This window comes from Lagopus muta, chromosome 18, assembly GCF_023343835.1.
Source record: "Lagopus muta isolate bLagMut1 chromosome 18, bLagMut1 primary, whole genome shotgun sequence".
NCBI classification, from domain to species: domain Eukaryota; kingdom Metazoa; phylum Chordata; class Aves; order Galliformes; family Phasianidae; genus Lagopus; species Lagopus muta.
This window is the reverse complement of record NC_064450.1, coordinates 4,085,158-4,112,853: the sequence shown is the minus strand read 5'-3', so window position 1 is coordinate 4,112,853 and position 27,696 is coordinate 4,085,158. Positions and strand designations below refer to the sequence as shown.

At 43.1% G+C, this 27,696-nt stretch overlaps 1 protein-coding gene across 2 annotated transcripts in view; it reads left to right on the top strand.

Moving 5' to 3' along the window:
* The window catches only part of SEC14L1 (SEC14 like lipid binding 1), a 34,912-nt gene extending 7,810 nt beyond the window's left edge, over nt 1-27,102 (top strand). For both annotated transcript variants that reach the window (XM_048964901.1, XM_048964902.1), the window contains exons 3-16: nt 13,169-13,318; nt 13,403-13,534; nt 14,988-15,116; nt 15,367-15,601; nt 16,252-16,361; nt 16,810-16,999; nt 19,595-19,683; nt 20,596-20,666; nt 21,330-21,501; nt 21,785-21,919; nt 24,098-24,232; nt 24,676-24,927; nt 25,931-26,109; nt 26,639-27,102. In XM_048964901.1, the coding sequence (XP_048820858.1) occupies nt 13,169-13,318; nt 13,403-13,534; nt 14,988-15,116; nt 15,367-15,601; nt 16,252-16,361; nt 16,810-16,999; nt 19,595-19,683; nt 20,596-20,666; nt 21,330-21,501; nt 21,785-21,919; nt 24,098-24,232; nt 24,676-24,927; nt 25,931-26,109; nt 26,639-26,744 (2,085 nt within the window). In that variant the 3' untranslated portion in view covers nt 26,745-27,102. The remainder of the gene's footprint in view (nt 1-13,168; nt 13,319-13,402; nt 13,535-14,987; nt 15,117-15,366; nt 15,602-16,251; nt 16,362-16,809; nt 17,000-19,594; nt 19,684-20,595; nt 20,667-21,329; nt 21,502-21,784; nt 21,920-24,097; nt 24,233-24,675; nt 24,928-25,930; nt 26,110-26,638) is intronic.
* Nucleotides 27,103-27,696: the final 594 nt, after the last annotated feature.

Below are 27,696 nucleotides of genomic sequence, written 5' to 3'. Positions count from 1 at the left end.
TGTGGGAAGGGGCAAGGAAAAGCTCGTTGTATCCAATTGGGTTCTTTAAAATCAGTACATCAAGACTTTGTCATGGTCAGACTTCTAAAGTTAAGCCCTAAATTATCATTATTTTTTGTAGCTACAGCAGTGTTTTCATTCTGATATTATGTGTAGTCTCACCACGTAAGTATAGGTGGTTTGGTGCAGATCATTCTGTGTAACATTTGGGAATTATACTGCAGAATTCCATTACCACCTCGGTCTCTCTGGCTAGGAACCTTCTGCCTTGCTTACTGCTGCTGTAATCCTTCATATTGCAATGGTACCAAGGGACCTCACTGTGTGGAACAAGAACATTTCTACAGTGATGGTGAGGATGGTGATGGGTCCTATTTATATTTGTTTATGCCACAGTAGAAGGGGAACCATTTGTTTCCTGATGAAAGCACTTCCTTCCTTGAGTGTACTGTGCTTTTTTGTTTATAAATGTGAATGCTATAAATGTTGTTCCGGTTCAGGAGCATCAATCAGTGCAATACTTTCCAGAGGATGTTCTGGCTGTTCCATACAGCATACAAATTCTGCTTCTTAATTTGCAAAACTCTCTCTTTGCTGTACAATTCATTGGTCTGTGGATAAATTCTTCGTTACTGAACTCGTGGCTCTGTGAAATTACTTACTGAAGTGTTTCATGGTCTGCGTGGTGCAGCTACTGACGCTGCAGTGAACAGGGCTTAATGCAATTTCACTTGAACTTTTGTTCTGTTTCAACTAAACTGATTCCACCTTTAGTCTGCCTTTCCTTGCTCTGAAGGAGGGTGAGGAACAAAGCAGTGATTATGATCTATGATTTTAATTCTTTTTTAGGAAACGAATGGAAGGAATCTCGATTGTTCTTTAGCTGCTTTGCCTTTTGAAGCTGGTGGCATCTCATTTTATTGGTGAGCAGATGTGGGGTGCAGAGGCTGCACCACCCCACTGCCAGGGATGGCACCTAGCAGTGGTGTTAGCTGGTTATTGGCAGGCATGGCACCTAGCAGTGGTGTTTTGATGAGCAGCTTAAGTCCTACCTAGTTGGTGCAGCATCCCTCTAGGGAAGAGGATAGGGATGAGAGAAACAAGTGCTAATGCTGTCTCTGATACATTTTCAATCTACAGCTGTGTCTTGACAGCCCTTCTAGTCCAGAAAGTGCCTGTTGTGTGTAATAGCACCATATGTGGTTGGCTTCCTGTGCTCACCCAATTCTTTTCTGGAACAAAGCGAGCTCTCTATCATGACACCCTCCAGCAGGTGGCTGTGCTTCATGACACATTCTGTCAAGAGAGATATCCTTTATCTGGAGCCTGGCTCGGCTGCACACCACCTGCTCTGTGCTCACATTCATCATGCTCCTTGCTCGTTAGATAGCTGCGTGTTACCTCCCTCAGACCTCAAGTTCTTATTGTGGTGATGAGTCCCACTCTGTTCCATATGAGACATAGCTGTTCCATACTGTTATCTTCCATCTTTGAACATTTCTGAGCCTTTTCCTGGGAAGTCAGATGTGTAAGGTTAGAATACATGTTTGCAATGTTGCATTTAACTTTCTAGCTTGAGGTAATTTTTTTTTTTTTTTCATGCAGGTCCCAGTCCCTATCATACTGTGTTCTGATGACATTACTTTGACATTAGTGAATGGCTACGATGTAATTGATGCAGTTAACAGTTTTATTGGTTTGCTTAATGGAGTATATCTGACTTGTTTTACCTAGAAGCTGATATTTTGGTCCAAAAAACAGATCCAGACAGCTGATCTACACTGCTCACCTTGAATTCTGCCTTCTTGCCAAAGGTTACTGTAGTGGTTGCACTCCTGGTAGAGCAGTCAGTGTTGCTTGGAGGCCAAATGGAAACCTGGTGGGTGCAGTCTGACAATGAAGCCAAACCTGTTTGGCTGAACCTCTGCAAGGGGTGGCAAGGAACTGGGGCTGATCAGCATGGAGATCAGCAGACTTGGGTCTTTGTGGCAGTAAGAGGCTCTGGCCCTTCTGTTAATATTTCACAGAGAAATTCTGAGCCTGTAGCAACACTGCAGCCATCTTCCCTGTCCCACCATTAAACTAGATTTTTGTCTAAACAGTAATAATTTTATAAAGGATATATATATATATATATTCCATATGTTCAGTGTGTCTTAATAGGGCTGCTTGGTGAAAGTGTCTGTGATTCTAAGACAAAAACAACCCTGCTGAATAGCAATTCTGGCATCCAGGAAAGTAAGCCTGAAATATGGAAGAAGCACTCGGTAAGGATGTGTGGCAGTTCCAAAAATAAATCCTCAGTGGACACATTGGAATTGCAGTGGAATTCTCAAGTAAAACTGACTGCGGAGGATCCAGACAAATTCTGTTAATGGGAGGAATGGGGAAATTAAATCCTGAAATCAGCATATCAGTGTGGCTGTCTCCTGTACATGAGGGGACGCCTGTTGGCATTGCTGAACAAACGGAGTTGTCACTGTTCAGCTGCTGTAAGACATACTGTGGTTATTTGCAAGCAATAGAAAGACAAGGTTTTAATGGCTTGCAGTCCTTCCATATGTGTATCTTAATCTCAAAGATATGTTTCTGGGCTGTGGAAAGGCTTATATATTGCCATTGCTGCGGAGAAGTAGGAAGTGCTTGAGAATAGCTGACATTCCCCGGTAATCGCGGCGGTCTCAGAGCATTTCAGCTTTCACTGGCCCATGGCCAGCTTTCCTGTGATGCTTTTTTGGAGGTCAGCCTCTTTGCCAGAGCACTCTAACCTTGAACCAGAGCAGCCGTGTCCTGTGCAATTGGGGTCAGAAGCCAAGTTTCCTCTCCCAGCAGCTAGTGAAGCTGATGCTAATTGCAAGGCACATTCTGTCAAACTGAGCGCTGTGCTCAGAGCTACGTGGCTTCTGAGCCAGAACTGATTTCCATCTGTCTTGCCTGGAACACGGACAGAGCAAACACTCATTTTCTCTGTAGAATGGTTTTGCACATTTAATACAAACATGTTAAAGTGGAATTGCAAGTCAATCTCGCACTATTACCCCCACTAGGGCAATGAAGGTCGGTGTGTAATAGTGACATGTATCAGTGTCACTGTATTTGCTGTCCTTGATGTTCCATATTAACTCAGACCACAACTATGTCAGGTTTTTCTTTTTCTTTGGTGTTTTTTTTTCTTTCTTCCTTTCCAACCAGCATTTTACTGTTGGTCTCCCAGTCACCAGCCAGCCTAACCTGGGTGAGCAGGCTCTCCTTGCTTACTCCAAAGGACGATGGAAATGGCTTTATTTATATTCAGCCTCTTGGGGTTTTCTGTCCTCAGTCTTTTTTCCTAGAGGAAGAAACTTGCAAACTTGCCCAATGTTTGTTTTTTTTTTTTAACTTCTTGTTTTAGAGATTCATGTCTTGAGACTGCAGTAGCTCTAATGAAGTTGTAAGCTGTTAGAGTAGCTGTTGAGTGGAGTAGTGCTGTGCCCTGGGCTCTTTCAGGCTCTCCAGACTTCTCAAAGGGAGGAAAAGAATGAAGCTCTCCTTGTAAGCATCTCTGAGGCAAGCAGGTGTAATTCTTAATTTCTCTCAGCGGCCACCCACTTTCTCCTCAGATCTGCCCTATTCATTCATGTGTTCTCTGAAGGTGGACATTCAGGTTCTCACAGGTAGGAACGTGTATTACACAGTTTCAGGTGTGCAAATTTATTCAAGCGAACCACAAGAGGCTCATATCTGTTATAAAGAAACCACTCTTCCAATTAGAGCTCCGCTGAGGCATGCCTGTGGTGGTTGGAGATTTTTGCAGATAAAAGACAACGTTAGTCCTTGTGTCAAGGTCAGACTCTTTCTCTCCAAACTGTGGGATTTTTTTATTTTTATTTTAATTTTTTTTTCCTTGCTTGCTAAATCTCGAGTTTTTAGAGCTGGAATAAAGGTGCAAGTTATGGAAGAGCTGGAATAAAGGACAAGTTTATTTTTTTTTATCTGGAAGAAAAGTGTGTTTGCATGTGGCAAAATGTTTTAGGTAGTTATGCGACAGTTCCCTTTCAGTTTCATTATATGCATCCATATGGAGCAATCACACCACTATAATTCTGCTGGTAAAGCTTCTCAGATTAGTTTTCTGAAATGGAAATGACCAACTGATGAACAGCACCCATGCAGGAGGGGATCAGGAGTTATCCATGCATGTACCGAGGGGCTAAAGCACAGTGCTGTACTAAAAGAGCTTGTGTTGGTGATGTTTCTCCTTAGAACAGAGCTTTTCTGTGCCTGCCCATCTCTTCCAGTGCTGCCAGCTGGTAAGTTGGTTACCACAGTTGTGTAACTCAGCAGCAAGTTACCAGGAAAATTCCACTAATCCAGACGTTTGCTTCATTGCCTGTTTTGATTCTCTTGCTTTATTTATAAGGTCTAAATAATATTAATGAGGTATTAAAATATTAAAGTAACCCTGCTTTCTGAAACTGGTTCACTGCCTCTGTAGCCTTCACATCACTGCACATTCTGATACAGAGGAAGCTTTCTGCAGTTTCCCTTCAGTTTCCTGCAGTTTTTCCTTCTATTCCCCACCTTGCTTTTGCTTTGGGGTGGTCTTAAGCAAATACGCAATGTTTTTTTAGTGTAATTCAAATTTATCAAGAATGCTTTATGAGTTTGAGCAAATAATAAGCGCAGAGTCCTTTAAAACCTTTGGATTTCTGGCTCAAGGTAAAGAACTGAGTACTTCAGTGATGATTCCTCACTGATCTGCCCAGCTTTGGTGATTGCTTTTACAAATGATCGGGGTGATACAATAAGCAGTATGCCTGGTAACTTCTCAGGAGTGAACACAACGTGCTATTTAAGTGCATTATGCCTTAGACTCAGGGCTGGCTCACAAGAGCTGGCCTGCAGGGTGGTTATTAGGGCTGTTTAAAATGCCAAGCTGTGCATTTGATCTATATTTGGAATGTATTTAAAGCCAGTAGTGATCAACACTGTAACCATGGAAATGCTGCTTGAAGGAAGGTGACCAGAAACACCACTGCTGGTCAGTGCTATTGCTTTCACTTGGGAGTGCTTTGTAGCAGTGTTAACATGTGAAAAGGTCCTGTTGTCAGAAATCCAGGTGGTGTGGGACGTGTTGTGTCAGCAGCTCTAATGGCAAGCTATTGCAATTATTGCCGTTTCATTTCTAATACCACCTCAGTTGTGTGTCCTGATAGCTGATGGCAGTGTATAAACTGTTGTTGTACCTGAAACCCTGCAGAAGACATCTGAGACATTAAGTGGGTGTGAAATAGCCTGGACTGTGTCTACAGAGATGTGTAAAGTGTTGGTTCTTCCTGGTATGTGTAATGGAGCTTTGTTCCTTGTGCAAAAGCCACAGTGCCTCCGTTTGTGAAGGTTCCTCTGCTTTCACTGCATGCATCCCACGTGTTTTAGGTAAGCACTGTTTGGGGTGATGGTGATCTAAAAGCAAGCAGGCAATTACCTCTAGACAGCAGCAACAAAATGTGATGGGATGTTGGTGGGAAGCTTGAACCTCTGCCTCCGTGCTACCACCATCACCTCTGATGCTGAGGGCACCGTAAGAAAATAGGAGGTATTACTTCAGTGCAGTCCTCATGGTATTGCACAGCAGCTGCTGAATCTGTGTGCTGGGTTACTTTGTCATGTTGTCTTTGTTTCAGATACTTTCAGCTTTCTATTTCAGGAATTTCTGGAATGGATGTGAAAATCCAAAGCTTTCTCACTGTCTTTTCAATTGAAGCAGAGAATTTCAGTGCCAGTTTTTCATGTGACAGGCCTCTTAAATCTACTGAGTAGAACAAATACACAGTGTTTATTCTTTGGTGACATCAACAAGATTGCTTTAATAGCTTTTCAGTGGCTGTGTTCATGTTGCCTAGGAGTAGGATATATTTGAGACCTGCAAGAAACAGAGCTGGGTAGTTATTTAAAATACTACAGGCTTCTGAAGCAGCTGAATGTGAAAATGGACAGAACAGTTCTGTTGTCTTCAAACGCAGCAATGAAACTTAAGGCTTTACATAGTTGGACTAAGGTGTGAATTTAAATGTACTGGAATAAATCTCCCCTCTCCTCCTCCATATTTCAGTGTGGATGTTTGCACAGGTCTAAGTGGGTCATTCATAGCCATGTAGGATTTTAGATCCTTTTCAATTGAACCTGATTAAAGCAGAAGGGCTCCTTTAAACAACTAGCAGAGCATCAGAAGACAAGGCGTGTTAGGGATTATACTCTTTTGTACATATAATAAAAACTTTTCTTCCATACCCAGCTCTCAAGTGACAAGAGGAGCTGTCAGCAGTGAGAATGTAATGGTTTGATGTGTGCCAGGAAAAGAAACATTTTCTCGTCCAGCTCTGCTTATAGCAGGCATCAATTCCCTCAGCTCTCTGCTTCCTGGAGAATGTCTCAGTAATTCCTATTCCTCTGAAGGAGATGTGAGCTAACAAAGCTCAGTTTATTGGCTTGGCTGTTTTCAACACTTCTCCAGAGACAAGAGGACTGCAAATAAGAGGGCATCTTAGCACTTCCTACTCTAACAAGTGAATCCCTGGTGTTGCTAATGAAATGAGTGTGAAATGCAGTGCTGTTCAGTGTAGGTAGGGGCATACAGGCTGTGAGGAGTGCAGGTTGCTCCATGCCTGTGGGTGTTGGGAGCACAGTTACAGTTTGTAATGCTATAAGCATCACAGCACCCTTTATGAACGTTTTAGACTGACTCCATCTCAGAACTTCAATACTGGGGTGCACATCAGTGAAATAGATGGCAGCTGGGCTGTCTGCATTACATAGGGAATGCTTTGCTTTGGTGCATGGTCTGGGAGCAGTGCAATTACTGCTTGCTCCAGTGGTGTGGGCTTCCTCTCTACATACACTAATGAGCATTTAATCAGGAAGTCCCAGGTCAATAATGCTCTGTACTTGTGTGTAATAAACAAGAACTTTTTAGCCTCTTAAAAGAAGCAGAATGCTTCTTTGATTGATATCAACTTGTCTTACTGATTTTACTGTGTAACTTATAGGAGAGTTATTTTATCTCAGATACACTTAATAGCTATCATTAATACCTAAAGGCCAAATTTCATCTGGTACGAAGGAACGGTGCGTGAATACAGTGTTCCTATTCCTCAGTAACAGGGCAAAATGAACTGGGCTGGAGGGAGGATGGAAGAGGGAGGATGGAAGAGGGATGAAGAGGGAAAGGATAAGATGCAGCTGCCACCTTAGTAAGGCATGATGGAGTTACTGGGCAATGCCTTGAGCCTGCAGGTCAGGGTTTGGGGCTTTTCAGGTACCCACACGTGCCAGGTGAATGTCAGCCAGTTCTTGGTAGAAGAAATACACCAAGATACATCCCACCTTCCTTTGCAGCTGTGGGTCATCGCAGCAGTACGTTAAAAACCTGAGTGGTTGTGTTGGTGGTGAAGACTGGGCTAAGACTTACAAACAAGTGAAAAATAAGGTTGGTTCAACTACCTCCTGTTTGTCAAGGACTAGAAGCATGCACATGGATAACTTCAGTTTAAATACTATCCCCTAATTCATTCTTTGGTCTGAATTTGCCTCTTTCATGCTCAGTGGGTTGTCTGTAGTCCTGTAGAAACCTCATTTGTAGTCATGTGTAATTAAAGCCTTCCTGGTCTTTTCCAAAGAAAGTGAGTTCTGGGTACTGAGTCACTGCCAAGCTGCCTTTGTTTCTCAGAAAGAAGAAAATCACTTTTGGTAAATGAGTGCATTTAATGAACTAAAAATGCAACGAGGAAGGAAAAAACACTTAAACTTGCTTTTTTTTACGAGTGGGGAGCCATGCTGATCAGAAAAGCTAACTGCCCAAAGTTTAGCAGTGCTGCTTGCGTGACATCAGGGTCTGACTTGCAGGAGGGGAATTTTGGAGCTCTGTTTGTCCTTACTGAGCTTGCTTCACAGCAGGGCTCTTTTCTGAAGAGCTGGCTACTGCATTAAAGATTTTGCTTCCCAAGCTGCACTCCAGTTCTGGTGACTGGAATACTAACTTAGCTAGAAGCCATTTCTGGACCTTCTTGAGGTGTATGTATTCTTTTCTTCCCATCCACTTTCTTCCTCTCAACTCCAATTGAAAACTGATGTATGAACTAGCGTGCATGAAATACACTGATGCTGAGATATGCACCACGTTTGTAGAAGTGTAATGATTTTTAAATTCATGTTTGATGTACAGAGAGGTATGAACAGCAGTGCATTCTGGATGAGAAGGCATTTGCTGATTTGTGACAGTTAATCCAAAGTTGTTTCGTTTCAAATGCAGCTGCCAGGAATTTGCAGCCTCTTGGTTGGCCTCCAACAAGCCAGTGTTTTTCCTATTGATCTGCAGGGGAGGAAGGGGGCCTGGTGATACCAGGAGTGATGGAGCTGCTGGAATGCAGGCTGTCAGGCTGGTGCTCCAGTGACCCTTCTTACATGTTTATAAACAACTCGCATTCCACACGCTTGCAGCGGGTAGAAGAGCGTGGTGGATGTTGGTACGTGTCTGCAGATTAGCAGCCAAACATGGTCAGGTATTTATTGCAGGAAGAACGTTTGTGTGTGGCACAACTCAAATAGCAGAGGAGCGGGTTCAGTTAGCAGCATGAGCCAGCCTTTCTTGGGATGCCCTTGTGGAAAGCTGTGCTGCTTTTAAAGGGCTGCTTCTCTTGTCATTTTGAACAGTGACCAAAGAGAAATGCAGCATCTTAGCCTGTTCCATTTAATTAGCTCTGAAGAAAGTAATCAGCATGCTTAATTTCCTGAATGATGTCTAAAATTCCTACTTATTTATCAGACTTAGATTTGTATTTGGAGGGATTGGGTACTATAAGAATAACGGGATAGCAAAAGGTTGCTTGCAAGCTCTTGACAGATTTTCTTCTTTTGTGCGTGTGTAGAAGTATTTTTGATCCATTTAATGAACAAACTGAATGATCTGTATCCTTTAAGACAGGAGACCAGGACCTGGGTATGGGAGGCTGATATATTCAACAGGGAATATTAATCTGGCTGGAGAAGCTGAGCAACTTGTATATAAATAACTGATGTTTCCCAGAGGGCTGAGCACATTCCTGTTCTCAGATGATCAGGACCTCTTTGTTAGCCTCAGGTGTGCTTTGAGAAGCAAAAAGTGAAAACACCGCCTTCAGTCTTCCTGAAAACTGGGTTGGGATCATCCCTAACTGATCTGAAGTTGATATTTTGGGAGCATCCTGCTATTGCTAACACTGCAATCCTGAAATGTAAGGCTAGCAGGAGCAAGTGCAGTTTGCTTGGGTGTGAGGTTTAAAATAGTGTTGCTTCTGAATTGCCTTCATGTCATTAAGCACAGCTACATGATGAAAGTAAACTGTTATTTCGACTCTGAAGAGGAGTTGCTAAGGGAAGCAGTTGGAGAACAGGCTTTCAATACGGTGCTATTTTGGTGGAAATTATGCTTGTCAATGTTCTTACTGTTACACGCATAAAGAAAGTTAGTTTATATAATGGGCCCATGAAATCTGAAGTTTGGGCAGTATATTTCTGAATACACCATGCTGCCTTTTAGTAAATAGGAGCATACAAATGTTTGAGGCTGGTGGGAAATCTTAATTTTGGGATGATTTAGGAACAGCAGCACTGCAGGCTTGAAAGCTCTGCCCATCCACCTCTGCCCTGCCCAGAGGGCGTTTGTGTCCCGCACCAATTGCAGACCATGTGCTCTCCTGCTCTCCTTACTTCTGCTACATGCAGAGATTTCCACTTAACCTCTCTGTTAAAGGTGACAGAACAGAAGGGTACAACGAAGTAACGTCCTTGCAACATCCTGCATGCATTTAGTCCCAGAGCAGACTGCAAGCACAGTGCAGCAATATTGCCTCAGCTGCTTTGCTTTTGAGGAAATAATTGGCTTTTGTGATTGCATCAGTGCAGTTGCAGTGCTGAGGGGAAGGTGTGTAGCACCTAATGATTTTCTTTGTAAAGAGATGCCTGTCATTGAGGGAAAACACATGCGGCATCCTATAATGTACACCCTGCTTTATCAGGCTGCTAAAGAAGTATTGGATGACACAATTTGGTTATTTCCTGCCCACAAAGCTGGACTTGAGATAATTTCTTTTTTAAAACAAATCAGTTCTATTACAAGCAGAGAAGCAGCATTTGGTATATTTTATGTTCTTTTGCTCTTCTAATAGCTCCAGTTCTGGCAATGCACGTGCTGCTTTGACCGACATGTCTCTTATTGATTGCTGTGCCATTCTTACACTGCAAGTTTTCTTCTCGTGCAGTGTTGGTGCAAAGGAAGATCTCTCAGTATCCCATAGTCTGTACAGCTTTTCCTGTCTGCTCTGCACTGTGAAAGAACTGTTTGCCACGTGTGGAAGGGAGGCAGTGCTTAAATCAGATAGAAAATGTTGATGTGGCTGCAGTTTGCTGTAATTGCACACGTAATCACACTGTAATAATTCTCAAACGATGCTGTGCTGAGGAATGATGCATTACAAGAGCTGGTACTCTGGTGGCACACAACTCGAACAGAACCAGCCTGACTTCAGAGCCCAGTGGAACTGACTGTGAGCAGTTCTCAATACTGTGTGCATTCTTTAGGGAAGAGAGGCTCTGGGCTTGCTGTTAGTCTCTTTGAAACTTTCAAGTGCTTTGTTGCTGTAAGCACCAAGCTTGCCAACTTCTGACGTTAATTATTTTGTTCTCTTCCAAACTGAATGTGTTCAGCTCAGTCCTGCCTTTCAGAACAACAAATTCTTGGGTTTTTTTTTTTTTATTTGCTTGCAGTTCAATAAACCCTTCCAGCAGGTAATGTTGCAATTTGCAAGTGTTCACAGGGCAAATGAGCTTTCTGAGGACTGAGATGAGAAATGCATCAATATGTGCAATCAATGAGACAGCAGAGGCTTATAGGGGCTCCTCAGTGGGGATGTTTCATTGTCTTATATAGTAGCAACAAACAAAAATAGAGAGAAATGCTAGATATTTCATAAGCTGAGGAAGGAGTGCCTAATTGTTGTTACCGAGTCCTCAAATAGGATCATAGAACAGAATCATGGCCTGGGTTGCAAAGGACCACGATGCTCATCCAGTTCCAACCCCCTGCTATGTGCAGGTCACCAACCAGCAGCCCAGGCTGCCCAGAGCCACATCCAGCCTGGCCTTGAAAATAAGCAAACAACAAATCCATGTAGTTGCAGTAGTGATTAAATTAATTCTGAATGTTGGGGCTTTGTTATTCAGTGTGAGGGCTGAGGCATTCCTGTGCGACTGCAGAAACACCCGGGCTTTGCTCAGAACAGCACCTTCATCACACACAGAAGCAAACTCTTGTGTTTTAACAGGACCAGTCCTCCCGTAGAGCTGTACAAGGTTTCTGCTCCATGCTGTAGCCGCTGTGTTGCAGCATTCACCCTCTGCCACTTCTGTCACGTGCGTCTCTGAGCTCAGGAGTTATTTCTCTTCCTTAAGCAAAACCAGCTGTGCACAAATGAGAGGTTGGAAGAAAGGCGCGCGTGTGTGTGTGTGTGTGTGTGTGTGTGTGTGTGTGTATTCATTCTGGTTGTATTTAGAGTAAGTTACAGAGGAGCTTTATGAACTCGGGGCGGTCTTACTGCAAAAATGGTTTACAAAATATTAATGAAGAGGAGAAAAGCTGACATTGTTTCAGTGCATTGCACTGCTGTCACCACAGCAACGCTGCTACAGTTGAACTCTGGTAGCAAACTAAGCATTTTTATTCTTATAAAAGCAGAATTAAGAGCCCTTTTCTCTCCCAGGGCCGTGGTTGCATGCTTTCTGCAGCTGCTGCTTGTTTTCTTCCACACCCTCTCCCTGCTGATGCTGTTCCTGTGCTGCTGTGCAGCTATATTAAGAGCAGTTAAGAAGCTTTAAAAGGACAAAGTGCATATTTTAGCTCTTTTTAAAGGCTTTTGTTTCACGTTTGGCTCTCAGATTTCTGCACTGGGGCACCTTGCACGTCCTACCTATTTACCAGAGCCAAGGTTTTGAGTCTAATGGCAAAGAGGAAAGAACTCAGTGTTTGGAAAAGAGGGTAAAACATTGGTGATATCACTGCCCTTCACGAGAGGGAAGCAGAGATAGTAGTGACTGTGAAAAGGAGAAGATAACAGTGATGTTGTATCATCCAGTCGTGGTTGACTCTAAAACTAAAATTCAGCAGCGTTCTTAATGCAGATAACTCCTTTTTTTTTTTTTTTTTTTTTAAACCTGTGTTACTGATTCTAGATATTAAACTATATCCGAACGTGCCTAATTTAATTCTGTCTTCTGTATGTGTGAGAAGTATTTAAGGGATCAACTCATTTATATGACTCTGTCCTGTAACTGGAGGCACAGCTATTGCTGTCTGGCATGGTGGCAAAAAGTTCCAATTGCCGAAAGTGTGACGTGGCCTTGTCTTATTGGAAAGGCTCATCATATGTTGTGACATAACTGTAAGCTGATAAATGGTGCCGTGAAATCAGCGTTTTGCCCAGAGAGGCTGTGATGCCCCGTCCATCCCTGGAGGTGCTCAAGGCCAGGTTGGATGGGGCGCTGGGCAGCCTGGGCTGCTGTGAAATGTGGAGGTTGGTGGCCCTGCCTGTGATGGGGGTTGGAGCTTTGTGATCCTTGAGGTCCCTTCCAACCCAATCCAGTCTGTGATCGTGAATACGCCATGTGTAGGGAACTTGAGAGCTCCATTAGCTTAAGAAATAGGCTCTGAAATGTTTTTATTAGACCTTTGGGAGCTGTGTGGAAAACCCTGTAGACAGCTTGGTGAAACACCAATAATTAACATGTGGGGTTTTCTAATCCAACATGTAATTGTTCTTGTCTTGTGGTATTTTAGAACTAGAGAGTCTCATTTTCCTGTTATTGCTGACAAGTGGGCTGTCGTTATGTGTAACAGGCAGTTTCCTTTTGGGGGGAAGGCTGGGGAAGGGCCACGTTTTTGTGTTGTTCTACTCAAGGAGAGCTACGTTGAGAACATCTTAAATGCTTTGCTTGGAATGAACTCTTTCAACTGTAACACATATATATATGCCAGGAAGGATCCCTTCTGCAAAAGGTATCAGTGGTCTTTTGCCTTCAGATGCTGGTGATGTCAGCGAAGGAGCCCTGTCCACACCCTCAAGACTTAGCTGTGATGACAGCTTTTCTTTTTCTGTTGCAGGCTTATGAGAGGAGGTTTCCTACATGCCCACTGATTCCTATGTTTGTAGCCAGTGACACCGTGAGTGAATATAAGAGTGAGGATGGAGCCATCCATGTGATCGAACGGCGCTGTAAGCTGGATATCGATGCGCCACGGCTGTTGAAAAAGGTGATTTGAAGTGCCTGTCCTTACAATATTCATGTGAGATTATATCATAAAGTACATTGACGGAATCTGTGGCATCTTCCTCAGATTGCAGGAGTGGATTACGTCTACTTTGTCCAGAAGAATTCTCTGAACAGGCGGGAAAGGACTTTGCATATAGAAGCCTACAATGAAACCTTCTCTAACAGAGTCATTATTAACGAGCACTGCTCTTACACAGTGAGTAACAGGCTCTTGGTGGTGCTGCAGATGGAACTAAGTCAGTGTTTAGATTTGAGAACTCAAACAGGAGTTAGGTTGTTCTTGGCTTTTGCCTTGCAAAAAGAAATAACCAACATACCAGCATGAGTGATAATTGTTGTTAGTGTTAAATGTAACACGCTTGCTTGAAGAACTGAAACAAGTTTGGCACCCTCTTGCTTGAGCATCTTCTCAGTAGCAGAACACAACATAATTTGCTGTGTTTGACAGCTCTGTTTAGGCAGATCTGTGGTCTGTAATAGCAGTGTGAGCCTTGTCAAGGCTGTTGATACCCTGACAGAACTGCTAAAGGAAACTTCAACATAGCTTCATTTGCCTTCTGCTCAGCTCAAATGTTCATCATCAGCAGTGTTTCCACCTAACTCCTTCACTAGTGCCTGGCTTTGGTCTTCAGTGCAGGTGTTTTCTGATACAGAGGAGTGTGGTGGCTTCCTTGCTGCTGTTCTGCTCATGTTTTTTCTTAGCAGCTTAGGAAGCACTCATAGGCTGATACAGCACGTGTTCATAGAAGTAAAACTTCAAATAGACTTTAAAGGTTAAATGCAAGCTAGCAAATGTAACCCTCTTATTTGCACTGTAGTTTTTTTTAATGTGCAGCTAATATTTTTTCAGTTTTTTACAGAAATGTGGTTGAAATGTCACTAGAATTCAAAACCACTTGCCACCATTACTTTATTTTATTATTATTACTATTACTCTGTTATTAGTTCTCCATTATTTCCATTAAAAATACTCCTCAGTCTGCAGTTTTTGCTGTGGAAGATGCTCAAAATTTTAAAAGGCAAGATGGTAGCAAAAGCCTCCCTGATGGTTTGCTCAGCCAAATGAGAAGTTTACATTTTCTGTAGCATTACCATAGGAGAACAAAGTAAAATATTTCTCTACCTTGGTAGTTTGTAGGTCAAGGAAGGAGCAACCTTGCAGTTGTTGTCTGTTGCAAACACGTCTAGACAGCGGTGCTGGGCACTGCTTACCCTGTGCTTGCTGCAGTCCTTAAGCTGCCTGGCCTGGTCTGTCAGCCTAACCTGCAGGAACAGAAAGTTCACTGTGGAGTATTTTACGTTCCATGGCTACACTGCAGTCTCAACTCACCTCTGCAGTGAGATATTGTTAATTATTTAAACCTGCTGCTCTCTTGTATCTTGGCTCGTGCACTAGGATTTCTCCACCCTTCCCTTTGTCGTTAGGAACACGTTCTGTTCCAGCAGTGGGGGTTACAGGAGGGCTTCTCAGCCAATTGTTCTGTAGTGTTATCTTTTCCTATCTGTATTTTGCAAATGAAGCAAAAGGCTGCAAATTGCTCTTGTGTATTTTTGACTCTGTGAACCTGATGAAGAGTCATCTGAAGCACTGTGAGGAAAAAGAATACCAAATATATAACTAGATTGTATGACCTCCTTTTAAATGCTAGGTTCATCCTGACAATGAAGACTGGACCTGTTTTGAACAGTCAGCAAGTCTGGATATAAAATCTTTTTTTGGTTTTGAAAGCACAGTGGAAAAGATTGCCATGAAGCAGTACACCAGCAATATCAAAAAGGTGAGCTTGCAGCCATGAATTTGGTGCCTGGCTCTAAGTTATGGAAAGATAGTGTAACTGCTGCTAAGTCACAGGCTGCTGTGGTCAGAAAGCTGGGCCGTTTGCTCTATAGCCTAGGGCAGGGTGTGTGTAGGTCTGTATTTGGAAGTGGAATCCTTAGAGAGGTCTGGCCGCATAAAAAGTTTCCAGACCAATCCTTTTTGTGTCTAAAGGTATTTTTAGTAGCTGAAGTAAAGTCTCCTTTTTAAAGGGAAAGGAAATAATAGAGTACTACCTGAAGCAGCTGGAGGAAGAAGGAATAACCTTTGTTCCTCGTTGGACTCCTCCTGTTGCATGTAAATTGGAGAGCAGCACATCCCACACCAGACGACCAGTTTCACCTGCTATTAATGTGCCAGATTCTGCCACAAAGGAGGGCTTGAACAATAAGGAGATCCTCAACACCTCAAGCAGCCCCTCAGAGCTTACAGCAGGAACACCTGATGGTATGGTGGTTTGACTTGTTTTAGTGGGATTCTTTGTACTTAGAGGCTCTTAGCACTGTGCTACTTATCCAGGGTAGCTGAAAACTTGAACATCAGCTTGAAGAGCTGTTATCAACTTGTCTGTTTAGTGAATGAAGATCAGAAGAGTGGAGAAGCTTTTCTCTTTGTTCATTAGGTTGCAAATCAGTAGTCGGCATTTTGCCCAGAAATTCTGGGATGGGTTGAACTGCAGCAGTAATGAGGAGGAAAGTTCCCTGGTCACTGTATTCTGTTCTTTCTGCTGTCAGTAATGGAATTTGGGAAAATTTTTGCACTGGAAGGTTTAGGTCAGAGCTTCTCTAATATTTCCAGAAGAATCAATCAATGATTGCTGATTGACAAGTCTGAATATACTGTGGGGAAAAAAAAACCTTTCATAAATGCCTATTTTCACTTCTTTCTTAGTTGCAGAAGAGTGAGCCTTCTCAGTTTGACATGAAGATAACTCTCATTTCTTTGCTCATCTTTTCATTGACTCGGGGAAATTTCATTCAACTCTGCAGGGAGCACAAAGCCAGCACTTCTGTCTCAGATATCAGCACATGAGATCAGTTGCTGTTTAGGTTAGGTCAGTTCAGGACCACTTTAATTGCATGTACTTCTTTCTTTAGACAAGCTGGATGCAGACTACATCAAACGTTATCTGGGCGACTTGACACCCATGCAGGAAAGCTGCCTCATTCGGCTTAGGCAGTGGCTCCAAGAGACACACAAGGGCAAAGTAAGTTCCTGTTTATTTCTTGTGAGAAAACCTCACAAGAGGAAATCTCTTGTGAGAGAAAACCTGGGGGTTTTCCAGTTGCTTCTGACTTGCTTATCTGTCTCGGTTTCCAGGCCTTCCTGTTAACTTAGCAATGAGGTGCAGTCTGTGTTTTGCCACTACTTCATTTAAATTGGACTAACTTATGGTCACACAGATGTAAACCACTGTAAGAGTTCATGAAATGTTTATATCCTTCAAATGATAGCAATTGCAATATCTGACAGGGCTTAGGTTTAGCTGCAAAAGAGACTCATTTCTTAGATTAACTTTGTGTGTTCTATACCATCTTCTTGCCTTGGTGCTAGGCTTTTTCAGCTCCTCTTGTTCATCCTTCTGTTCTGCTAGTTTCAAACCTCGAGTACAAAGTTGTGGTGTTTGGTTTTGTTGTTTGTGTCCCTTGTAACAGATCCCAAAGGATGAGCACATCTTAAGATTCCTCCGTGCCCGGGATTTCAACATTGATAAAGCAAGAGAGATCCTCTGCCAGTCTCTGACGTGGCGTAAGCAGCACCAGGTGGACTATATTCTAGATACCTGGAATCCTCCTCAAGTACTCCAGGATTACTATGCAGGAGGCTGGCATCATCATGACAAAGGTATGATGATCTCTGCTGTGGTTATAGACCAGCCTTTTTATGTTCTGTGTGAAAGGATGCAATGGTTCCTCTGTTAGCTAGAGGTGGCTAGAAAGCTGGATAGGTCTTCTCCATTGCTTTGTGCTGAACGTATTTAAATTCGTGTTGCCAGCCTGTTAGGTGCTGGGAGCAGATTCCTAGGTCCTAATCTTTGACTAACGCCAACATGTTTAACTCTGCTAATGTCATTACCTTCAAAAAACAATGTAATTGCACTTCTCTGCTGCTCTGAGTTGCTTAGAATGGTGTTATGCAAATGCTGAGTGTTCTATTGTGGTGATTAAGAGATGTTTGTAAATAAATGTTTTTTCTAATCAACTCATTTCTGATGTTGGGTGAGGCTGCTCATGGCATAAATGCTTATTTGGCATTACAGTCAGCTTAATGAAAAGAAGTGGGATGTTGCAGAAACACCAGATAGAGCGGGTTTATTTAAGATGGGAGGAAACTCAGGTTGAATTTGCATTTGTATGCATGTATTTGGCATGGCCAAATCTTTAAAGCATGGAAGACAATACATGATATGCTCCCTTGTCCCTCAGCTGCCTTTATTGTGCACTGGTCTTGTTGCCAATACATGCACAGTAATGAAATGTTTTGGAACTCATTGCTTGAGGCATGCTGGGCTCTGTAGATAAGGAAATGGCTCTTACTGGAGCTATCTCTGTCCTTCTGCTGTAGTCCTTTCCCCATTAGGCACCATTGTTTCTGCCAATTCTTCCTGCTACAGAGAAGATAACAGGAAGCTGTCTGCAGTCCTGGCCAGGAGGACACAGCAGAAGCTTTATTGCTGTAAAGAGGCTCTGCCCTGCTGCTCTGGGTTGGGCAGACTCGAACTTAGAAAGTGGAAATTGAGAATATGATCGTAAAGACTGTAGGAAAAAGAATTGTGAATCCATTCCCCCTTTCTGTCACTCCTTGTCCTTGCTCTCCAGATGTAACAGGCTGCTGCCAGTGAGCAGGAAGCTGCAAAACACACCTGAGTTGTTACTGTTCTTCTAAGCAGATCTTCAGCATTGTGAACTTCGTGTGCTTCTCCCTTTCTCCTCACATTCTTTGTCCTTTTCTGGCCATTCCCTCAAATGTACCAGGGCTGTCAATATTGGAAACAGACTTTAAAAACCGAGCAATTCTCTACAATTTAAAACTTTAATGGGCAGCTTTTAAAAAAAAATCTTCTTTTCCAGTGTTGCTCCTTCCCTCCCACATGAGCAAGATGTGCCAAACTTAAGCTAGCAGAATTCAGCATAGTTCTTAGCGCTAAAACAGAGGCAACAGAGGTATGAAGTGTGCAAAGTCTGTCTCCAAGAAGCTGTCAGTGCAAAAGTTACTATCTTGGCTTTCAGTTAGCACAGTGTTTCTTTACATGAGTGGCTTTTAGAGCGTCAAGAGTGCTTCAGTCAAATGTTTATTTAAACGATTAAGCTTGAATTAAATATCCAGCACTGTCAATCGAGACTTCATGTGTCATTTGGGTGGAGCAGGGTTAGTAAGCTATTTAGTTTTGCATGCGTGTGCATCTGTGCAGAGGGGCACCTACCAGGAAGCTCAGCTGCTGCTTGGTGTGACGTTTCAAACACCAAACAAGATCAGTGTGTGCTGGGTTAAAGCGATATTGTTTTTCAGACCATCTGATTGAGTATCAGCTGACCCTGTGAACTGTCCTGGAGCAGTGTCCTTGCTAAAGCAGCAACGTGCTTTGGCTCTGCAATTTGTTTTTAATATTGCATATCCTGACGGTTTCTTTCCTCGACTCCCGAAGGACTTCATGACAATTTGCTATTCTGTTTGTAGTTGTTGAGCGATAGAAACAGACATACAGGCTTGAGGGAGATTTTTATGGAGAAAGCTGCCTTTTATTGCTGATTTCCTTTTTTTTTCTTAATAGCATATTTAGTTCTATAAGTTGATGATTATTAGCTTGTGTACTAGAATAGGTGGAGCAAAGTTTAACGAATACATCAGGTCTTTGGAGGAGGATGGAAAGCAGTTCGGACAACCAGCTCCTATTATAAAGAACCAGCAACCTTTCTTAAGTTCAGATAATGCAGCTGTTAAACTTAGTGCCACTGCATCCTGGGACAGAGCAGCGTACTGTGGCAAGAGGACTGTGAAAAGGCAGCCTCTTGCATACAGAGAATCACCTGAAGCTGATCCCTGGATCAAAGTCTGTGTTCTCCAGGCTCAGACAGCATAAGGGAGGCTGTGTGCCAGTTCCACACAATGTCATGATACAGCTGAGAGGTGTGACTTCAGCAAACACTCAGAAAGCAAAACTGGAGGCTAACATTTTGTTTCTTTAGCTCTTAGCACTTAGTGTAGTGTCTGTCCAAAGTGGTTGCTGTAAGCAGATCATTGACTGATAATCTTGTGGTATAACTGGGCAGGGTTAAGCTCTTATTGCCATCTATTCCAGGTACTCCTCCTTCCACTTGTACGACAAAGTTAGAACTGAACATGGCTCGTTTCCATTTGGATTTTTAGCATAAAGCTGCCTCGCTCTTGTATTTCTTACTGTAAAAATGTTATGTTGATGTGATTGTCCTTGCTGTTCAGATGGCCGCCCGCTGTACGTGCTGAGGCTGGGACAGATGGACACCAAAGGCTTAGTGAGGGCTCTTGGGGAAGAGGCCTTGCTTCGATACGTAAGTATTTTTGGAGCCAGCCAGTTGCTAACAATGTGATATTTTCATTTAGAAACTTCCTTTTCTGCCAGAACATCCATCACACTGGGTATTCTGATGTACTCCCTGTCCGTCTGTTTTCAGTTTGAATACATCTGAAAGCTCCTGGTCTTCTGCATTCTTTCCAACTGCAAACTGATGGTGGACAGGCGTAGTTCTTGGCAGCTCCTGCAGTCTCTGGTTAGCACTCTTGTAGATTCTTCTGCAGTTTGGGTGCTGCTTCGAACTGAAGTCTCTGCATTTGTGCGGAAGAGAAAATAACATGCTCAGACTTGCAGACTTTATCACTTGGATTAGAATAAGCTATTTTTAAAGGCAGAATACTTTTAATGTTACCTTTCTAAAGGCAGCACTCGTACTGTTAGTGTGGATTTTCTGTTTCTAGGCAGGAAGCTTGCAGAATTCCAGGCTTTCAATAGTAATGACAGTCATAGCCATAGTAGCCTCTAGGTACAGGGGTTGGATTTCATTTTTCTTCTCCAGCAGCTTTTCCAGGCACATTGTTCACCTGTTTTAAGGAAAGGCACTTTGTTTTTTTTTTTTTAGCAAGATCAACCAGTGAAGTGAACACAGTAATCACTAGTTCACTCATTGGAGTTAGGTGGACAGTTGGACTGGATGACCTTAGAGCTCTTTTCCAACCTTGGTGTTCTTTGATTCTTTGGAGGGGAAAATATGATGCCAAGTTAAGTACTACATTTTTGTGTAATTTTTGAGGAAAATCAATCATGTTATAATTTTTTTCACTTAAGTTTGTGCTGGTTTGAGCTTGGAGTTTTAATTAGACTTTGGTTGAACATTTTTTCTTTATCCTACCTACTGAGCGTTCTCAGTGTCTCCTGACTGCCTTCTCATGGCAATTTTCTTGTGCAGGTTCTCTCCATAAATGAAGAAGGTCTGAGGCGATGTGAGGAGAATACAAAAGTGTTTGGCAGACCAATAAGGTAAAAGACATCCATTATAGATCTGCTTTTCAGGAATTACCAAGTGTCACTGTGGGGGTGAGGAGGATGGGATGACATTGTGCATTGCAATGCTACTGAGTTCCATTTATTAAATGGGCCAAGCAAAGGGCAGTTGGTGTTTCACACACAGATATGAGCACAGCTACTGTTAACTGAGACCTGCCCTCATTACCACTTGAGTGACTTCCAAGCCTGATGGAAGCACAGCACTTGCTGAAGGGCTGCATACGAAACAGCAAACGCTGCTTTCATTCTAACATGGCACGTGGTTTCATGGGTGCGAGCTGGTACAGCACAGCTGTACGTCTTGAGTCTGTGCCCAGGGTGAGACCAGAGCTTGGAAAATAAACAAAGCATATGCTAAAGCTCAGTATTTTGTCTGAAGAACACATTTAATCCTATAAAAAAGCTTCTCTTCCTGAGATCTCATAGCAGAACTAGCTTTGAGCTGCAATCACGCTTTTACGTGCAGTGGAGTCCAGGGTACTGGATGTGTGCGTAAGACACGTGAAATAGGTATAAATCAATGCATCTCATCTGCCCCTGTGCAGGCTGAAATCTGTCTTCCCACCTGAACCAACAAGTAGAATATTTTTTTCTTCCATGCGAGATTTATTTTCCCTTTCTGTCTCTAAAATTCAGCTCTTGGACCTGCCTGGTAGATCTAGAAGGCTTAAACATGCGGCATTTATGGAGGCCTGGTGTCAAAGCATTGCTAAGAATCATTGAGGTGGTGGAAGCAAATTACCCTGAGACTTTGGGTCGTCTTCTTATCCTGAGAGCACCTCGAGTATTCCCAGTTCTTTGGACACTGGTATGTTTTTAATTCAAGGTCTTTCTCAATGCTTTCAGTACTCTGCTCTGCATTTGTAGTTTGTAAAAGCACTTTTGGGCTTTATAGGCAGTAAATGTTTCCTTTGGATGTGTCTCTTTCATAGGATTCTCGGGATGGATTTAGAACTCCAACCTAAAAACTTTATTATATAGCCAGTGAATTGAGCTGAACAGCTACGGTGTGAATTTTCATAATGAAGGTAGTAATGCTTTCTCGAGACAAACTTGGGAACCTGATCTATTCTATTTTTCTTCGTTTATAGGTTAGTCCATTCATTGATGACAACACTAGAAAGAAATTCCTTATTTATGCTGGAAATGACTACCAGGGTCCTGGGGGATTGCTGGATTACATCGATAAGGAAATTATTCCTGACTTTCTTGGTGGAGAGTGCATGGTATGAATTTAAACCAGTGCATATGGAGGCTTGGGTTGGGTTTTTTCCCCTCACTGCTCTAAACAAAGAAGCCTGTTGGTTTTGGTCAGAATTCAAAAGGAAGCCTTTGAAGAGCAGAACTGAATTGCAAGCTGTGGAGCCGCAGTGGCTGACATTGGCCATTGTGTGACCACAGTTCTTGACCTTAGCATTTGTTGTGTGCAATATAGGTGCCTGGAGCTGTGCGTGGTTCTGTTGTTTGCATCTTTGTGAGGGCATAAGATGCAGTGTAAGATCTTTTATTTCCTCTTCATGGCAGCAAGATGAAAGGTTAGCTATAGCCAGTGTGCTACATCATGCCATTTTATGGTCTACCATCATGCCAAGATTTCAAATGTTCTGGAGATTCAGAAATATCCTTACCAGTCTGCTAGAGGAGCAAAAGCTCGATTGTCGCCATCGGTAGCCAAATCATACCATGGATTAAACGTGCCAAAATGATTCTGTGCCCATCTAGGAGCTGTTCATTTCTTTTCTCACTTAACAGTGTATCAATATTGGTTTCAACTGTCCAAGGAAAGTTGATGGTCAGGGAAGATTCTGACATGCATGGGCCCAATTGAAAACATTTCATTGTAACTACCAGATCTCACTGGCCGTGTCACTGCCAACTAATCAGAAAAGCCTGCATCCTCTGAACAAACTGATACCATAAGGAGCACCAGGAGGTGGCCCAGCTGCTAGCAGGGTTTAGCAAACAGCTGAGTCTCATATGTGCAATATGTTGGGATCTGTGCTGACCACACCAAACACAAACAGTGTTTTGCTGGAGTGTAGTGCAATTTCTCAGTCTCATGTCACGTGCCTTAACAGCTGCTTCCTGCATGGGCTGTGGTGTCAGTCAGATCCACCAACAGAACATAGAACATAGAACATAGAACATAGAACATAGAACATAGAACATAGAACATAGAACATAGAACATAGAACATAGAACATAGAACATAGAACATAGAACATAGAACATAGAACAGTGCTGTAAGATTTTTTTTTGCTCCATGATGTTTCTGACTGCCAACTTGTTTGTTTCACTGCAACTCAGGCGCTTTCTGAAGCTTCCTTCACCATAACATTTAGATTTTGTTTGATTGGCTTATGGTTAGCTTTTTGTACTCAGCTGTGTTGAAGCATGATAATTCCAGGCTTGCTTATTAAGCCCCTGCTAACATTTTCTAGATTAATTTCTGTACTGTTCTGGAGAATGCATCTAGTTCTTTTCAGTTGCAGTCTCATACTACAGTGGAGCACTGCTAGATGTTTTACAGTAGGCCATATGTTTATGTTCAGTGGGCTGCCTTTTATAGCAGCAGTAGCTTTCAGTGCAGAGTTCGTACCGTGTAATTCAGAGCTTGGGAAGTGGGTAAAATCTACTGCCTGAGTAAACAGAAGTGAAGGTTACCAGAAAGCAAATTGCTGCAATACTTCCTGCTGGTCGCAGGCAATCACAGGGTCTTTTTCTTCTTTACTTTGGATGTTTGGACAAAAATGACTTCTGGAAGGTTCTTTCAATTCTCTCCTGTAATTCAGTTATGGAATATTTCTGCTGCCCCAAACACTTCTATGGAACCTGTTCCTGAGCAGAGTGTTGTCAAACTTTGTTGCTGGAGGCTTCTTAATAAAGAACTGTGCTTCAGGATGTTGTGTAATCAGTTCCAGTACTCAACTGTCAAGACTGTAACTTGAAAACTGTTACCTTCACTGCAGTATCTTGCTGTATCTCTCCTCCATCTTCAGTCCTTGGATTCAGCTGCATCAGTTCCTTCAGCACTCTGGGCTCAATTTTTTCAACTCTGAGTTGCTGTAACCGTGATTTTTAAGCGGCTCCTGCATGCCTTCAGCATAGGGCAGCCTAAGTGATGACAATGCCATTTGCACAGTCATTTTCTGTAAAGGCAGCTCTTGTGTATAAAGTAAAGCTGCTTCTCTGGCATCGGATTCTGCAAATTTATGCAAGCTAGATATTTATTTTAGTGGCTTGTGCAAAATATACATGTGCAAACTCTGACATTCCTTTTAAATTCTGTTCATCTCATTCTTCAGAACACTTGCTGGCTGCGAGTCGTTTCTGAAACCAACAGGCAGAGAGAGCAAGGTGGGTGTGCAGAGGGGATGCTTCTTAATGGCTATCTGTATTTTCAGTGTGAAGTACCAGAGGGTGGGCTGGTTCCCAAGTCCCTCTACCGGACAGCAGAAGAGCTGGAAAATGAAGACATAAAGCTCTGGACTGAAACAATCTACCAGTCTGCAAGTGTCTTCAAAGGAGCTCCACATGAGGTATGGCTGCAGCCTGCGCTTCCATCTCAGCTCTCTGCTTTGGAGTCTGTCTCCTGAATTGAAAGTGGTTCAGAATGAGATTATTTAGTTGTCCTGCATTCACCTTGTTCTTCTGTAGCTCTGATATGTTGTAATACTTAGCAGCTGAAGTTTGTGGCCATTTCTGGTATCATCTTGTTGCCACTTAGAAGATATCATTGCTTAGAAGGACACGGCTCTGGATGGAATGAGCAGCAAAGGCAAATAATGTTCTCAGAAGCTACTCAAGAGTTTCTGAAGGTTGTGTGTTAAAATAAGGACACTCCAGCAGAAGGAAGCTTCTATTTAGGATGCCTTCTGACAGTCTAAATTAAGCCCAGCAATAAAAAGCTCTCTTCTGCTAAGAGTTTCTGCCTTTACCAACCAAACTGCTAGTGTCTAATACGACTCTTCTCCTGTCCCAGGTTCTCATTCAGATTGTGGATGCCTCATCTGTGATCACGTGGGATTTTGATGTGTGTAAAGGCGACATTGTTTTTAACATCTTCCATTCCAAGAGGGCTCCACAGCCTCCTAAAAAAGACTCTCTGGGAGCTCACAGTATCACATCTCCTGGTGGGAACAACGTCCAGTTGATAGACAAAGTCTGGCAGCTGGGCCGCGATTACAGCATGGTGGAATCTCCTCTTATCTGCAAGGAAGGGGAAAGCGTGCAGGTAAGGCTACTGAATTGTTGCGTGGAAACAGATTGAAGTAGCTCCAAACCTGCATGTTCTCATTCCCAGGCATTACTGATGGCTGAGTGGTGATTCAGCTCTGGACTGTCTGCTCGATTTTGGCTGACATTTCAGCTTCTGTTCTGAGCTGCACGCTTCGTGGAAGGGGGGGTAGTATTTACATGGGATCTGATGGAAGGGCAGCTTGCATCAGTCTGATAGTGATCGGGACTGATCAGCAAGGAGCAGAGGAAAGTTACCCAGAACAGTGCAGAGCATACCCAGGTGTGCTTTGTGCTCTAACTATGAGGCAAACATTCTGAAGGATATGCTGGTGTCTTCTCTCAGAAATGAGAGAAGTCTGGAAAAAGAAGACTGAGTTGTGAGTTTGTTTCTGTAACAGCAGAACAGGGAGGAGCCTGTGGCCAAGGTCCCCAAAAGGCTCTGTTATTTCTTTTAATGGCATTTGCAGCCTTATTTATGAAACGTGCTTCCACATGATACATGTTTACAGTCATCCTCTGCCACCGCTACTCCTTACGGCTTGGAATGAGAGTTGGACAGCCTTACTGCAATCGAAACTGTTGCACCTTTGGAAGTATGGACAGTGACTTCTTGAACTATGCTTTCCTATTCTGAGAGGCAGAACCTTTTGCTCTTTTCACAGCCTCAAAAGGACAGCCATTGATGAAAATAAATGGGGGAGAGGGGGGGAAAGATTGCTTTAACCAAGGAGTTTGTACTTTCAAGTGAGTATAAACCCTTGTCACTGTAAGGAGGGGGTGTGTGTGAAAAAAGGCACCTCTGATATTCTGTTATAAATGTATTCCATGTTCAGAGATCCCAGCTGACCACTGCTGGTTGGATGAGCAGCTCAAATACTGGCACTGGGGGGACAAAATAAGGGTGTATTATGGGCAGTCTTTCTAAGCTGTGAAAACAAATTGCAAATGTACAGATCCGTGTGTTAACCAGGTTCCATTTTGGCTGTGGCTGCTTCTAGGGATCGCATGTGACCAGGTGGCCTGGCTTCTATATTCTCCAGTGGAAATTCCATAGCATGCCTGCCTGTGCTGCAACCAACCTGCCTCGTGTGGATGATGTGCTGGCATCTCTGCAGGTCTCCTCTCACAAATGCAAAGTGATGTACTATACTGAAGTGATAGGATCTGAAGATTTCAGGTACGTCTGGCCAGGGCTCGTGAAGGGCAGCCCATGTCAAACCCTTTTGGTGCTACTATCAAGCCCACTGAAGTAGAAATAAATTGTAAGGGCTTGTATTTCTTAATGGAGCATCGTTAGTGTTGTAAAGCTAAATAACCTTTAGTTGGCTTTGGGGAAAAAAATGGTTAGCAATAGGAGCACAAAAAAGGGACCAATCAGTTATCTTTCTAATCATCATTTGTTACTTTGCTCTTCTTGGGAGTGCTGTGAGCTGCAGGGCTTGGCAGGTTGTGCTGACACAGATGCAGCTCAGCATGGAGCTGAGTTGGTTCAGTTGTCTGCCTGTTGAGGTACCTGCTGAAACTCAGCCTTTTTAAGCAGCATCTCTTCTTTGCAAGGCTTTCTGCCATTGTCTTACATGGTAAAGTAGGAAAGCTTTTAAGCCCCTGCACCAAAATGATTTTTATTCAGCGTGCAAAGAAATACAATGCAGGAAACCAAATCTTGTATGTTCGGAAGCGTACATCTACTTGGGTTTTCATTGCAGAGGATCTATGACCAGCCTTGAATCAAGCCACAGCGGATTCTCTCAGCTCAGTGCTGCCACCACCTCTTCCAGCCAGTCCCACTCCAGCTCCATGATTTCCAGGTAGTGCCACAACAGATGAAAATGATGACGGCCGGACCTTCGCCTGTGGCAGCTGACTGCAATACAACTGGCAATTGTGCAAAAAACAGCCACCCCTACCCCACAGAAGCCTTTTGTAGATAGTAAAGTAGCTGTTTGAATTTTAAACTTAGTGGTTTTTGGTCCTTGTAAGATCCAGCCTCCTGTCTCTTAACCCGAACCTTTTTCCTAACTCAGCCATAAATATTTTTAAGCGTGCTTGCACGAATCCTAACTCTCAACATAAGGGCTCTCCTGGAAGGAAAAATGATCAGTGCATCAGTTATTTTTTTAAATTGTATAAATGTTAAAGAGGAAAAAAAAAAAAAAAAAAAGAGGAAAACCCTACCAAAAATGCTCCATAATGCATTAGAAATTAACTGCGAATCTCCTGTCAGGACATCTCTTGCCATCTTAAATCCCCCGTGATCTTCCAGTGCTGCAAACTGTTCTCCATTGCCACTAAGTGATGTCCGAGACAAAGGAAAGCAGTTGCTGGATACTTGACTTTGTGAGTCCATTTTATTCAGGGCATGCCCACAGCGCTGCGGGCAGGCAGGGAACACTAATGATGCCTTTTGTACGGGGAATCTGAGCTCTGGGTGTCGATGGGTTAAAGCAGTTCATTCTTTCCTCGGATTTGTGCTTGAAGCACTACAGAGAGAGGCAGAGAGCAGGCTCTCCCTTGCTGATCTAGAATTGGCCTGAGGATTTGTTTCCAGTTCTGTGCTGGAGCCTCACCCCACTTCCTTCGTACGCTCCCCATGAACTCATCTTACTGCAGCTTTGCTATTGTGAGGAATTCATGCAGAGTTTGTTTGCTGCTTAAATCAGCCAAGAGGAGGTATGGGTTACATCCTTCCCGTGCGCTTCCCTCTCTCTCCTGCCTCCCCTGCTTTTTGGAGTACGTCAGAAGCAGAGCACTTTAGTTCTAAGCA